General features: G+C 31.2%; 1 protein-coding gene across 1 annotated transcript in view; it reads right to left on the bottom strand.

Moving 5' to 3' along the window:
• Nucleotides 1-15,838, bottom strand: part of LOC114334530 (ubiquinol-cytochrome-c reductase complex assembly factor 1) — a 30,762-nt gene extending 14,924 nt beyond the window's left edge. The window contains exons 1-4 of the mRNA XM_028284593.1: nucleotides 15,626-15,838; nucleotides 15,160-15,351; nucleotides 7,464-7,703; nucleotides 6,264-6,458 (exon numbers count right to left, since the gene is read on the bottom strand). Coding sequence (XP_028140394.1) covers nucleotides 6,264-6,458; nucleotides 7,464-7,703; nucleotides 15,160-15,351; nucleotides 15,626-15,676 — 678 coding nt within the window. The 5' untranslated portion in view covers nucleotides 15,677-15,838. The remainder of the gene's footprint in view (nucleotides 1-6,263; nucleotides 6,459-7,463; nucleotides 7,704-15,159; nucleotides 15,352-15,625) is intronic.
• Nucleotides 15,839-16,657: the final 819 nt, after the last annotated feature.

The raw sequence follows: 16,657 nt of genomic DNA on the forward strand, positions 1-16,657 counted from the left end.
TCGCAGCTGTATGCTATAATGCTTTTCACTACGGCGTTATAGATTTTTTCTTGTTTTGGTTGTTTATCTGCTTGTCCCAGAGTACTGAGTTTAGGAGCCTAATTGCTTTCCTGCCCTGAGTATTTCGTTCTTTAATGGCTCCGTCCAGTGTTCCATCATTCGTGATTTTCATACCCAGGTATTTATATTCGTTACATTTACTGATTGTTTCTCCTTCTTCTATAGTCGAGAAAATGAAGCATTTTGGCTCGCAATTTTTTCGTCCAGCATGGATTTACTTGAAATTTTCACAGAGGGTAGGGAATAGTCCAAGGATCATTTTCTATATCATGCCGCTGTACGCTAAAAGCTTGGGGTGGTTGCCACCCCATCTCGGGGACGGGAATTTTTTATTATATTTTAACCACGTAAATCGATGTAAAAATGAATTCTAAGAAAAAAATGTTTTTTACATTTTCTTCGTAAAACTAGTATTTTTCGAGATATTCGCGCTTGAAAGTAACAGTTTTTCGACGAAAAAATCGACTTTTTTAGATGGTTTTTTGAGAATACCTCGAAAAATATGGATTTAATCAAAAAAACTGTAGATATCAAAAATGCATCTTTTAGTAACACAAATTAAATTAAACTTAAATAATCTTTTTAAGTATAATGATAGACCTTTCAAAAAATAATAATATCAAGCTCCTAGCATGAAAATTAAGCGACTTATGATCAAAAAATGTCGGTACCTGCTATTCTCTATGAAAAAATCAGTGAAAACAACCCCCTAACTACCCTACTGATTAAAAATTGGTCTTCACCTTTCTGTAATTCCCTTTATATTCGTATTATCAATACACCCAAGAAGTTTGACCTATTTAAAAGGCCCAATTTTAGAAAAATTGGACTTTAAAGAAAAATTGATTTTTTGCAATTTCCTAGGTATGTCACCTTTTACTTCAAAATATCTCCGAAAATACTGGAGATACGAAAAAATTATGGACTATTAAATTGTAGCTTATTATTTAATAAGTAAAATTCTCTTGTGCATGGATTTTCATTACAGTGAACAGATAGCGAGATACTATGGCTATTTGAAACCTCTATTTACGAGCAGACACCCCCTTATTCGAGTCTTTTAAACTCACCCCAATTAAAAACTAAGGGATCTTACAGAATTTAGTTTTCACGGTCTTAGAACTCTTCAAAAATCCTACAGAATTATTTTTGAAAAAACTTTTTATCGTCAAAAATGAAGGAGCCATGTTTAGAAAACGATTTTTTTTAAATATCGAATAGGCTGCTTATGGATAATTTTCAATGTATGTATAATACCACAGAACCGGTTGATATACTGGAAGATGACTAAAAAACTATTTGTATTTGTACATATTTGTAAATTCGTATTTTTTTGTAAATAAATGTTTTTGTAATTCTTTAATTCTACTTTTTTTCTGTATAGATCTATTAAACTATCTACTTATAAAAATTGTGATGTTATTAAGGGTGGTTTTTAAGGGTTGAAATATGATATTTTATCCTAAAGTATAAAACAATCATTATTTAACCAATCAAAACCAAATTTTACCCATATTAAAATTTACAATGTTTTTATATATTTTTGTCAATAAGGGGTAGGTTACACCCCTAAAATAATCAACGCCCTTAAGCATGATCTAGAATATGAAGTACAGGGTGATATGATCCTAATCCCAAATTTTTATGTAAATCGATGCAAGCCGAAATGATTCTTTTAGGATAAGTAATTTTTTTATATATAGCTTCAACAAGGGTGGTTTTAAGGGTTGAAATATTATGATAGTATATCTTAAAGCATAAAACAATCATTATGTACCTAATAAAAACCAAATGTTGACAATATTAAAGTTAAAAATGTTGTTTTATAATTTTTTACAGTTAGGGGTAATTTTCACTTTTCACATTTCTATGTTTATATTTGTATTCTCCATTGCCTCCCATAACTTTACCGAAGGTACACTGTCGTATGCCTTTTTCAGATCAATATAATATACGAAATGAATCTCTTGGTTAATCCCTGTTTTCTTTTCCATGACTTGTGCGATTGCAAAAAGGTGATCAATTGTAGATCTTCCGGCTCTAAATCCTGCTTGTTCTTCTGCTTCCATTTTCTTGTATTCGTCTCTATTCGGTTTTTTAAGATCCTTCCGTATATTTTGCTGATTGTTGGTGTACAGGAAATACCCATGTAGTTATCACATTGTTTTCGATGTGTACTTTTACATAAATGTTAAAAAAAACATTCACCTTGGTTAATTACGGTCAAAGTTAGCCACTTTTTTTTATTAAGAAAGCTAACTAGCGCTAGTTTGAAGTTCAAGGTATGTATATAGTTTATATGTAAAAGTTTGAGTAAACTTGAACAGAGTGGTTAATATATCTTTAAAAATAACGCCCTAACGAAATCGACTCGTGGTCAGTGGAGGGGAATTATTAAAATCCGTGCACTCAAAAAATGAAATTTATTTTTCAAAGATATGTTGCTCTTTATATCTCCAGAGATAGTTGATGGATTTTGATCATTATTTTTTTTAAATTTATATATATTTCTTGTAGTCTTGTAGAGTATGTTATGTACACATATACCTACCTAACAATACAAAATGTTATGGGGCCGATAATTATGATTCTAAGACCTTCGAGTATACATATATAATTTCATAAAAATCGTTCAAGCGGTATCGGAGGATTATGGCAGCTAACATTACGACAGGAGAATTTTATAGATGTAAATAAATAGATGGCTATTAAAAAATAGGGTCTTAGTGATAGAAGGGTGAAAATTAAGGGTTGTATATATATTGTTAATGGTACATACTATAAAATTAAGGTAGACAATTTTTTCTAAAACAATAAAAAAAGTGGCAGAGGGTAACCCCCTTATAACTTATGGGTATAAATAATAGATTACAATCTATTTTCAATCCTACAGAATATATGTGTAAAATTTCATAAAAATCTGCCAAGCCGTTTCGGAGGAATATGATAACTAACACTGTTACAGGAGACTTTTATGTATATAGAAGTAACTGTAAATTAAATAAGTAATAAAAGTGGCTTAATTTGCTCGTAATTAACCTAGGCGAAAAGTTTATTTTTTTAAATTCGTGTCAAAATATCAGCTTTTCAAATCCCAACGCAGATTTAGTCAATATGTTAATATGGTTATTCAAATTGTTTATAAGCCAAAAATGATTCTACTTTCGTAAAATGTTTTCAGAATGGTAAAAATGACTTCTTATTGATTTTTTAAATAAGTTGAAAATGTAAGTATTCTTCTTTTCTGTGGTTTCCACAGAATTGCTGTATCATTATTATTTTCTGAACAACAACATTGCAAAAAAGTTCTGTGTGATAAACAAATCGAATGCAATTTAAACTAATTGACAAATCGTCTTGCATTTTTTTATGCATTATGTGGACTGTTTGACTCAACATTTCGTGCAATATCAAAGTCTTAAGTTCATTTTTGCAAAAGTTATAGCAATTTCTTTATTTTCGAAATTTAGTTTTATTTTGCAATTTCCGAAGTAACAAATAATCAGAACAAAACTCAAAAACTTCCATTTTAAACCTTTGCTTATCTACTAAAAGATGAATAATCTAAATAAGATATTTAATTACGTTATTTTTACCTGTAGCCATTTAAACGAAAAAATTGTCATATTTGACCCTTATTTGTTAATAATTAAAACTCTCGTCCGAACTGTGACGGGCATTGTTGTATTTATAATGTAATAGGTATAACTCTAAAAGAACCATTTGCTACCTGGCTGGTCAAGTGTCCTGACAAAAACCTTATTTTAAGGAAAAGTAGTAGAAAGGAAATACAAAGAAAAATATAGCGGTTAAAAAGCAAGCCAGAAAAGACAAAAGATACTACGTAAATCATATGGTAAAAATGTCAGAAAAAGTTGCGCAAGAAAACGACCATCAAATACAGTACAATATCATCCGAAATTTGACAGGGAAAACACTAAACAGTAATAAACAAATCAAAGATGAACAAGGAAATAATATAATTAAATCAGAACATAAAATAATACAAAGATGAAAAGAACCCTGCGAGGAAATATATTCCAAACACCACATATAGACGGAGATAATGTAATACAGGAAATAAACATTAGAACAGTTGAAATTACCAAAGAAGAAATACAAAACACACTGAATCAACTAAAAAAATGGCAAAGCCGCTGAAAGCGACAAACTACCGATAGATTTAATAAAGGCGGACCCAAACGAATCAGTACAAATGTTACACAAATTCTTTAACAAGATATGGGCCGACCAGGAGCTCCCACAGAAATGGAACGTGGGTTTAACCATTAAGATACCAAAAAAGGGCGATTTAAATAAATGCGAGAATTGGCGAGAAATAACACTGCTAAGTGCCACATTCAAAATAATGTCAAATATCATATTGAATAGACTGAAGCCAGAAATAGACAAGAAACTAAGACTAAGAAACAACCAAGAAGGTTTTCGCGCAAAACGCTCCACTATCGACCACATTTGTATTATATCTGTACCTACCTCTGTATCTTGTCCCTGTACCTCTGTATCTCTTGTACTCTATAATTATCTTGGAACAAGCTGGTGAATGGCAAAAAAATATAAACATGTTTACTTTCACTTTGACTTTGAAAAGGCCTTCGATGGTATAAACAGAGAACAAATGTGGAAGATTCTAAAACTATATGGACTACCGATAAAATAAATCAACTTAATCAGACTATTTTACAGGAAATATAGAGCCAGACTAGAACATGCGGGAAAAATGGTAGTAGATATAGCTATACAAAGCGGAGTTAAACAAAAATGTGTGCTATCCCCGACAATATTTATAATAAAAGCGGACTGAATCATGCAGAAAATAAGCGATAATAAAACAGGTATTAGATGGAAATTGCATAACTAGTTGGACGATTTGTAGTTCGCAGATGACATTTGTCCCCTAATCGAACATAGCAGCCATAAGCAAAAGAAGATCGACAAGCTTGCAAAATACTCCCAAGATAATGGGCCTGAAGATAAAGACAAAAAAACCAAACTTAAAAAAAAACAGCAACCAAGAAACTAAAATTAAAATACAAGGAAGACAAATACAGGAGGTATGTAGACAACTTTACATATCTGGGATCGATCATGGAAAAAGGCGCTAGTAGAGCAGTTGTAGAAAAAAGGATAGTAAAGGCACAATATGCACTCATTATATAATCATATAATACATTAAGGTGATACAGTAGCGATCAACAAGTAGCCAAAACGCGTTCCAAGATTGCGGCTCCAATTTTGAATATTTTTTCGAGATATTTGGCACACGTATTCGTAATATAATAAAGAATGGCGGTACAGAGCCCAATTTGAAAAATATATTAATATGTGGAAATTACCCTAATTATTAACTAAAAAAAAAACATTTGTCAAGGGTATATAGTGGTATTAGGTATATTACATTATAACTTATTCCATCGAAATCTTCCGAAATCCATAATCTTCCATCGAACTAAAATAGAAAATTTTAAAGTCTAGAAAATACATTATTCATAACTACACCCAAGAAATAAGTTTTTCTAACCTGATTTAAGAGTATAAAACGAAAACAAAGAATTTACAGCAAATCTTTATTGTATATCCGAGCAAACCACCTAGTTGGCAAAAGTTATAAATAGAATTTGTCTGGGTTCTTCAACTAAATTCTCACGTAAACACGACCAAGGTTAAATATTTTACTTGATATTATAAGTACATTGTTGCCAGTATAACGGATGCCAAAGCGAGCGCTAACTGTATGGAATCATTCTTGTTAATATACACGCTGTATATTGATCGGAAGTCACGAAGAGTCAAAACTATACAGAAGCCACGAGGGACGCAAATGCAATATATATATATATATATATATATATATATATATATATATATATATATATATATATACATATATATATAAATTCAAAACATCACATTCGGAAAATAAATCCTATTTCTATGACACTGTGGACAGCACAAAAAATTTTATTTCACAAGTTAATTTCAAAATATGCAATAACTTTGTCCACGTGTGTATAATGTAAAATGTGGGTATTCATTTTTACGAAAGGTACTGAAAATCTCCAGTATGTAGATTATTTATTTTTAAAAAACTAATGTTTTATATCGTAGCCTTGTCCTGACAAACCACTCATCAAACAGTGTGTTAAATAAATTGGTAGTGTTGTGGGAAGCATTCCATTTACCTGTTTTCTTATGTGTTTCACAAGTTTATCTAGGTTAGAGGGGTCTGCATGTTCCATCTTATAAAATCTTCTCCATATAGCTCCGGCTAAGACTATATCATCAGATTGAATACCTTCATCATAGGATATGAATGCAGCTTGCATTTGCTCAGATAATTCTACTATTTGGTTTCTTAACATAGATGGACTACCTGACTACAAAAGAGAAATATCAATACAATAACCTATACTATGAGAGAACAAATAAATGTTCGCAGAAACAAAAAGGACCCCGCAGAAATCTTATGGGAACTGGCTCTCTGTCAAATGCTCTGAAACTTTGGGTTCTGGTAGTCCTTGGTGTGTAGAACAAAAGACTCAATGGGCGCGTAGCTCCAAAAATCATGGTTTTAAGATACAAGCCTCTGAAGTTATAGGTACAGTGAGGACTTTTGAGTTGGAATAAATTCATTTTCTCGAGAATGGGCGACTCTGGAGATAAATTACGAATCAGGTCGATTTTTATTTTTAAATTATAATTTTTTGGCATATATATCATACTAGGAACGTCATCCATCTGGGCGAGATGACGCAATCGATGATTTTTTTAAATAAGAACAGGGGTCGTGTGATAGCTCCCTTCCACCCTGAGTTGTAGGGATCTGTTTCTGATTCTTTCATTATTTTTTGTTCTTCGCAAATTTCTTCCATATCTTTCTATTCTCTATTAATTTGTTGGCATCGTTCCATGTTGTTCCCCTCTTTTCCAAAATATCTATTATTAGGTACTGCATTCCACCGCCTTCTTGGTCTACCACGTTTTTTCCTTTCTATATTCCTACTTTCCCAGATTCTTTTAACAGGTATATTATCACTCATTCTTTGTAGGTGTCCCCACTAACCCAGCTGTCTTTCTTCTATATAAGATTCTAATGGTTCTATTTCTAATTCTTCTCTTATTTTTATATTCTTAACTCTATCCCTTCTTGTCACTCCCATTATTCTTCTTAGATATTTCATTTCTATATTATTAATAATAGACTTCAATGTATTGTTGATCAAGTTCTTTAATTTAATAAGCAAGATTGTGAAGATGAACGTTTTCAATAAATTTTCGTTTGTCTGAACATTTAGTTGTTAGGACTCGTAGTTGTTTTTGTGATGTATAACTTACTGAAATTCAAGTGAAAATAAAAAAAGCATTTTATCATAATAACTTACCCCTAATCTTTTAACCCTTTGTGCAACATCAGTCCACAAAGCTTCTACGATAGCATTCCTTAGATCTTTCCCATTTTCACCTTCTGCCATAGCCCTTAGACTCAACATCCAAATATGTAACTCAGTTACTGTGAACCATGAGTAAAAAGTATCTAACAATTCAAATTCTTTAAAAAATTCAAGATAATCAATTTTATCTGCTATTTCTTCATACAAGATGTACCCCCTACCTTTAATTTTCTAAAATAAAAATAAGGGATGATACGTTTAAAAAGTATGAACTATAGAGATACTATATTATAAAATACTGACTTCGGTATTACTACAAAGATTACTACCATATGCCGAAGGAATAGTTGGTGACTATCAGTGTGGTTTCAGACCCAGACGATTGACAATTGATCAGATATTTAGTTACTATTAGATAAATGCTTGAAAAGTATTGTTAGTATAATCAAGACATATATCAGATCTTTATAGATTTCAAATGTCGTCAGCATACGCCACAAGTTGCGACATCAATGTTATAATTGTACCTTTTATTTCTGTAGCTCTTATTGTTCCTTCTATTGCGACATTAAATAATGACGTTGATAGAGAATCACCTTGTCGTACTCCACTTGCTATTTCTATATTTTTGGTGATACCGTTATCTGTAATTATTGCTGCAGTCGATCCTTCCATTGTCATTTTCGTAAGTTTTATAAGTTTCATTGGTATATCTAGGTTTTTCCTGTCTTCTATTAGGTAGAGGTCTTGTTAAGCTGTCAAAGGCTTGCTTGAAATCTATGAAAAGGATGTGTAAGTCGATATCATGTTCGTAACATTTCTCAATTGATTATGTGAAATGCGTCTATTGTTGACCTTCCCTCTCTAAATCAGTGCTGGTAGTCTCCTATTTTAGTTTCAATGTGTTTTGAGAGTTTTTGTCTGATTAGTGCTGTCAATATTTTGTAGCAGCTGTTTAACAGTGTTACTCCTCTATAGTTGTTGCATTTTGTAGTGTCCCCTTTCTTTACAATCGGAAATATCCATCCAGTTTTCCATTCTTCGGACATTCTTTCTTCTTCCCAAATCCTTATTATTAGCTCGTATATTTTCCGTTGTAGTTCTTCTCTGCCTCGTTTTATTAGCTCGTTTGGGATTTCATCTGGGCCTGCTGCTTTCTTTTGTTTTAGATTTCTTATCACACGTAAAAAGTCCTCATATGACGGTTTTCGATTTCGCTTTCATCATCAAGGTCTGTATCCTCTGTATATTCGAGAGAACTTTCTCTCGCCTTAAATAACTCTTCGTAGTATTTCTCCCATTAGCAGAAACCTGAACCGTTTTAAAGGAAGAATTTACGAAGTTATGCAAGGAAGCATCCAAAAGGGGTTTAGAAATAAATCAAAACAAAACAAAATACCTAATATGCTCAAGAAAAAAATCCAGTTAATGTGAAAAGTTTAAATATTGGTGAATATGAGTTTGAAAAGGTAGAACACTTTAAATATCTTGGAGTCTGAGTTAATGTAACTAATGATAGAAGCATTGTAATCAGTGAAAGAATCCAGGCAGGAAACAGAGCCTACTGCCTCAAAGATAAGAAGCTTACTCAGAATACTAAACTGAAAATTTACAAAGCAGCAATTAGACCAGTAATCACATATGGTGCTGAAGTAATGTGTCTGACCCAGAAAGAGGAAGAAAGATTGAGGATCCTAGAGAGGAAAATAATTCAGAGGATAGCAGGCCCACTAAACTTATAGACCAGGGCGCATCTGTAAAAATATTAGTACATTTAGACATTGAGAGGTGACTTAAATTTTTTTGCAGAAATTGCTTGAAAATAAATCAAAATAAAATTTGAGTTATCCTCCCTCTCAAAAAGGTCCGGAACATTGTTTAAATAATCAAAATGTCAAAAAATGAAGGAAAAATTCGATTTTTTTCTTAGTTTTTTTATTATAACTTTAAAAGTATTCATTTCCGGAAAAGTTGTACTGACATAAAAGTTGCGTAATTAAATTTCCTACAATATAGAGTTGGTTACAAATTTAAAAAATAGTCACCCTTGTTGCAAAATAGCAATACTTGCGAAAAAATCATACAAAAACAAGTATTCGCATTTTACGTTTTTCAACCATTTATGCTTCACTTAGGACCTTCATATTTCACCCAGAAAAACTTTATGATACAGTAAAACAATATTGTAAATTTCGTTAAGATCGGTTTGATAGATTTTGCAATCCAGCTTTCGCAAAAAAAAATTCATTTTTTCAAAATGTTACAGGACTGAAAATAAAGCTGATAGCAAGTTGAATTTTTTTTGCGTATAGAAGTGTACTGTCCATTTCATTTGCAATTTTGCAAAATTTAAATCGATTAAGACCACGGCGTCAGGAATTTTCTTAATTAAACATTAAATATTGGTGCTCGCGCAGGACAGCGGATAGTTTGCTCTGATTGGACATTCCAATGACCTTTGATAATGATTGATACATTGTAATTTTTATTACATTTCGATATAAATAAATAAATTTGTTTATTGCAAAATAAAAACACATACTCTATCCTTTAAAATAACACTTTAAATAGCAAAAACTTTCTTTGTTCATATATTTTAACTAAGAGAATAAAAGTTTATTATTTTTAAACATAATATGCAATTGTTTAAACAATATCTCACAAACAATAATAAAATTAGTTGATTTTTGTGGAATTAAAATATTAAAATCCAACAAAATATAGAGTAAGAAAATAATATATTAGATAAAGATTGGAAAAAATTTTGGTGGAAATCAACTTGTGTGAATCGAACACCGCTGTCCTGCGCGTAGCACCAAAAACTAATGTTTATTTAAAAAATTTTCTGACGCCGTGGTAATTAGTCGGTTTTAATTTTGTAAATTGCAAATGAAAGGTACAGTACACTTCTATAAGCAAAAAAATTTCAACTTGCTATCTGCTTTATTTTCAGTCCTGTAACATTTTGAAAAAATGAATGTTTTTTGCGAAAGCTGTATTGCAAAATTTATTTTGCAAAATCTATTGAACCGATCCTAATTAAATTTATAGTATTGTTTTACTGTATCATAAGGTTTTTCTGGGTAAAATGTGAAGGTCCTAAGTGGTTGAAAAACGTAAAATGCGAATACTTGTTTTTGTATGGTTTTTTCGCAATTATTGCTATTTTGCAACTAGGGTGACTATTTTTTAAATTTGTAACCAATTCTATATTGTAGGAAATTTAATTACACAACTTTGATGTTAGTACAACTTTTCTCGAAAATGAATACTTTTAAAGTTATAATCAAAAAACGAAGACAAAAATCGAATTTTTCCTTCATTTTTTGACATTTTGATTATTTAAACAATGTTCCGGACCTTTTTGAGAGGGAGGATAACTCAAATATTATTATCTGATTTATTTTCAAGCAATTTCTGCAAAAAAAATTGAGTCACCTCTCAATGTCCATCTCAAAACAGATGCGCCCTGGACTATTAGGTAATAATGAATTTAGAAAACTCATGAACCATGAAGAAGAGGACTTCTGAAAGGAGAAGACATCGTCAGATTTATCAAGGCACAGAGACTCAGATGGATGGGACATATAGAAAGGAGAAATCCAGAATCCGTCATCAAGAAAATTTCTAAATGGAGACCTGTACCAGGCAGACCACGAGGAAGACCCAAAACTAGATAGGAGAACCAGATAGTCGAGGACCTTAAGAAGATGGGAGGCAGAGATTAGGTAACCATAAGCAAAAACAGGAACGAATGGAGAAAAATTGTAGAAGATGCCAAGTCACACAACGAATTGTAAAACCAAAATGTTAATGCGGATTAATTCACCGCGACAATCGAATCGGAAGAGCTCCAGGAGGGCGGCAATCACTCCGCTAGGAGTGTAGATGCCATGATGAAGATGATTTCAAAAAGGCTTATGATTCAATTAATTGTGTAACAATATGGAATGCAATGGTTGGCTGGGCATACCTAAGAAACTAGCTGTGGTACCACATACCACAAATATGTGTAAGTAACTCATTTAGTTTAACCTGGCCTTAAAATATGTAATGTGAAAAATTTATCCAAAAATCAAAGACATAAGACAACTCAGGGAGCAAATATTGTACTTGCCTTTGCCAATGACATAGATACAGTAGCACAATCAATATTAGAAGTTAAAGATATTTTCTCCAGCTTTGTAGAAGCTGCAATAAATATGGGTCTAAGATAGTGTTGCCAGGTCCGATTTGTTTTTAATCGTTACATAAGCAAAAACAAATCGGGATTTAGGGTTGTAGATCGGGACAAATAAACAATAGCCCAGTAAATGACTGTTTTGGAGTGTAATTTTCAGAGTCAACTCCGAATTGCATGAAAATGTGGTTTTATATTCTACTTAATGTCTACTTCAAAGTTTGAACTTGTACCATTGGTTGCTTTTACTTTGGGGGTGACACTTACAGTTTTTACAGTGCAAAAATCCGACTATGTAGGACCATAATGTGGCCAGCAGTCATATAATATACAGGGTGTCCTGAAAAGATTGGTCATAAATTATACCATAGATTCTGGGGATAAAAATAGGTTGATTGAACCTCACTTACCTATATACAATAGTGCACACAAAAAAAGTTACAGCCCTTTAAAGTTACAAAATGAAAATCGATTTTTTTTCATATATCGAAAACTCTTAAAGATTTTTTATTGAAAATGGACATGTGGCATTCTTATGGCAGCTACATCTTAAAAAAAAATTAAAATGAAATTTGTGCACCCCATAAAAATTTTATGGGGGTTTTGTTCCATTAAACCCCCCCAAAATTTTGTGTACGTTCCAATTAAATTATTATTGTGGCACCATTAGTTAAACACAATGTTTTTAAAACTTTTTTGACTCTTAGTACTTTTTCGATAAGCTAGTGTTTATCGAGATATTGTGAATATTTTTCGAATCTACCACATATTTGCATATGGTTAAGTACAATTATAGACACCTGTTAATAATCTGAAAATGTATTTATAATTTACACTTTTAGGTGTATTTTAAAAAAGAAGCTACATCTCGATAAAAGGTGACTTATCAAAAAAAAAGACTAAGAGGCAAAAATTTTATAAAAACACTGTGTTTAACTAATGGTACCACAATAATAGTTTAATTGGAACGTACACATACATTTATCTTGCAAACCATTATTTATTAAATATAAAATAATGCCCTTGCCAACACTATGGCTATACAATGTTCTCGTGGAAACACACAAAACTGCAGATACTTTAGTTAAACAGTCTGACTTGCATAATTACAGCACAAGAGGTGCAAATAATATCAGAACAGTCAAATATCGTTTGAGTAAATCACAAAAAAACTCAATTGATTTTAACATATATAATGTCCTACCTATAGATTTTAAAAACCTTACAATCAATAAATTTAAAGTCATTCTGAAAAAATATCTACTGAGATTTGCTTTTTACTCTGTTAGTGAATATTTCGATCATTTTAAAGCAGTATCATGGACATGAATATTACTCACTATGTTTTCCGATGTCATATTTTGTAAATGTGCGTGAATGTAATTATATTTCTATATGTTATATTGTATATATGTACACATTATCTGATGTATTTTATATATATCAAATTGACTTGCTACAATTCAAAAATTTTTTTTGTAAACGTAGTCAATAAATTTTTGAATCTTTGAATCTTTTTGATTTGGGGGGTTTAAAGGAACAAAACCCCCATAAAATTTGTATGTAAATATATTAAAAAAGAAGCTGCATCTCGATAAAAACTGGCTTATCGAAAAAATACTGAGAGGCAAAAAAGTTTTAAAAACGTTGTGTTTAACTAATGGTACCCCAATAATGAATTAATTGGAACGTACACAAAAGTTTGGGGAGGTTTAAAGGAACCAAACCCCCATAAAATTTTTATGGGGTGGACAAATTTCACTATAATTTTGTTTTAATATGTTCCTGCCATAGGAATGATACATGTGCATTTTCAATAAAAAATCTCTAATAGTTTTCGATATATTGAAAAAAATCGATTTTCATTTTGTAACTTCAAAGGGATGTAACTTTTTTTATGATCACATTTGTACAAAGGTAAGTTAGGTTCATTCGAACTATTTTTGACCCCAGAATGTGTGGTATAATTTATGACCAATCTTTTCGGGACACCCTGTATAATTATGAAAGCAAAACATGGATGCTATCAGAAAGAGAAATAAATTGCTTCATAATTGGGAATGTAAAATCCTTAGAGTAATACAGTAGAGCGTCGATTATCCAAACGTCGATCAACCGAACAACCGCTTATTCGAACTATCGACTCCCACGTCCCGCACTCAAATACCGAGCAAGCGTTAGTAATTGACGCTTAAAATATCTTCAATTTTCTTCAATATTGTATCCAAAAATAATTATGTTGTTGCAAAGACTGCACTTTTTTGTTTAGGTGCTAGTTGTCATTATCAAGATATAAATAAATATGTAGGTATATAAATATGGCTTTTACTCACTTGTGGATAAATATGTATGACTATAAATATGTATCAATATATTGTAGTTCGATTATCCGAACAAATCGGTTTTCCGAACACCTGTGTCCCCCAATTAGTTCAGATAATCGATGCTCTACTGTATATCGTCAGCCTCATATGAAAAGTCCAAATTAACAAATTTTACAGGAGACGAAAAAAACTGAATTAAAGAATGATTTTGACTTAAAACTTTATCTTATTTGACACAGTTACTTAGAATATAGTGTCCGTCAGCTTTCTGATAAAGATAGATCTATTTTTAAAATATTACTTTAAAAGGGGAGTTAGGCAACTTTCATTTCTGAAATAAGGAAAAATTTTGGAGTTAGGCACATTTAATAACGAAAATCATGAAGAAATATCTGTTTCGCCAAAAATAAACTGTGAAAAATGCTTAAGTCCCACAAGAAAAACAAATGTGGGGTTTTAAGGATAATAATGCTACTTAAATGTAGTTAACACAAAAACTATAATAATATGATCAAATTGAACTTACCTTCAATAAGTTTACACTATTTCCAAGAAAATATGTTAGCTGTTAGCTTATAATACTTTTCTTGAAGATATAACACAGCAGCGCAGCAAAAGTACATCTAACCTCAATGACAATGATGGACTTTGGCAAGTTTCATGTGATTCACCCAACGCTGTGGAGTTGGGTAGAATTCTTTTTTTGTGTTCGAGCTTCATCTAGTGACTTTTTTGTCTTGCTATGCATGCATACCATAAATATTAATCAGATGGCGCAAAAATTTCATTTTTTCTTATTTTGGGACTTAGGCACTTTTCATATGAGGCCGACGATATGGCCCTTGCAGAGATAGCGTGTCAACAAATGAAGGCACAGACACAATGAGTTAGAGTCTTTTTGGAATAGAAAATCTAGTGACATATATAAAAAGGCCAATACTTAGATTAAGATGGACAGGACATATGATACGCAGTAATAACAATCGCCTTATAAACAATATATTTTGGGAAAGACCAAGGGGACCAAATATGATGGCCTAGAAAAAGGTGGAAAAATTCAGTCAGAGGATCTGGAGAAAAGAGGAATTGTGGCACAGGACTCACAAACATGAAAGGCAATAGGAAGGCCGTTGATAATGATGATACACTCAAAAAACAGTTACAATTGAATAAAAAAACTTACCACTCGATCAACATTAATAAAAGGAATCTTCTTCAAAGCTTTCTTGAGAAAACTCTCACCTTTTTGCTCATTTTTTACCTCATATGTAGAAACAAACTTGACATGACTCTGTCTTAAGTAAGAGGTCTCTTTGTTACTTAGTAATTTTGAATTTGAACATATTTTTAACCCATTGTTTTGTAGTTTTGCGACCTGAAAGTTAATAGACAAAAATGTAGTGACTCAGAACATTTGGAAGCAACAAAATACCATTGACCAATTATTTAATCAAATCTGAAGCATAGTTATTAATAATAATATAGTATGAAATTAATCTTTAAATTTTTTCACTTAAATAAGCTTTTCCAACAATACTAAATATCAAAAGAAATGTTCTATAGTAGCAAACTTCAACAAAATTTAAAGAATTCTTATGATTGGCAGGTATAAAATTTATTTTGGAGGTATTTAATATTATCATACTCACCGTTGCAGGTTTTAAAATTACATTATAGCCTATAAATCTAGTAATATTCATCACTTAATTTAATTTCTACGCCTTTCTTTCTTCACAAAATGTGAAGATAAAAATAAATGTGTGCAATTAATTTCAAACTGCAAAACCAAAAAGTCGTCAACATAACCAAATATTTTGACTGCTCGCTCAGTCTGTCAGTGTTTTAGTGTTGCCGTGTTGCCAATGTCACAATATGAAATTATGGCCGCCGCTAAAAATTATTAGATTTTGCCAAAAATCATGTTCAAATTTTTGCAAAATTTTGTTAAAACTTAAGGTAATAAAAGTACATTAAGAAAAAAGTTATTTTATTCAACTTGTTAATTCAAAAAAAATGTAACAAAATATAGGTGTGTAGGTACCTATGATGTAATAAAAACTAATTTACATCTGGGTCTGGAACGCTTTCAAATACAATTTCCTCATTCTCATCTTGTGAAGATGAAGAATTTATCTGATTAAAATAATCATTTTCTTGTCTGTTTGAAAGGAGTAACATTCTTTTACTCCTTCACTTGCTATAACACTAGGTAATCCAATTACTGTTTGGGTACATAATTTATTACGTATTTTAGCTTTTATTTCATTGACCTTAGAAAATATTCTCTCGTGCACAGGTCGTATTTCAACGTGGACAAACAAGGATATCTAAAATAAAATGTGAACGATTTTTGAATTTCTGCACTGCTGCACTATCAGCTTTAATAACTAACAGTGCACTTAATAGTGCATTAACTGTTAATGAACCAACTTTATACAAGTACTTGTCTACATCAGATTCTTTTTGAATATTTTCTGCAAAAGATTGACAATAAAATCGCCATTCATCGTCAATATTTTGTATTATGTCCCAATTATCGACCGAAATTATCAATTATTTAAAAAAAGAATGTGTACTTTGTACGCACGTAAGAAGTTATGCTATATGTGATTTCAACAAATGTAAATATAAGTTAAACATTTTAATTGTATTTTTATTTAAATATTAAACTAAATTTAATA

The sequence above is a fragment of the Diabrotica virgifera genome, chromosome 8 (genome assembly GCF_917563875.1).
Source record: "Diabrotica virgifera virgifera chromosome 8, PGI_DIABVI_V3a".
NCBI lineage: Eukaryota > Metazoa > Arthropoda > Insecta > Coleoptera > Chrysomelidae > Diabrotica > Diabrotica virgifera.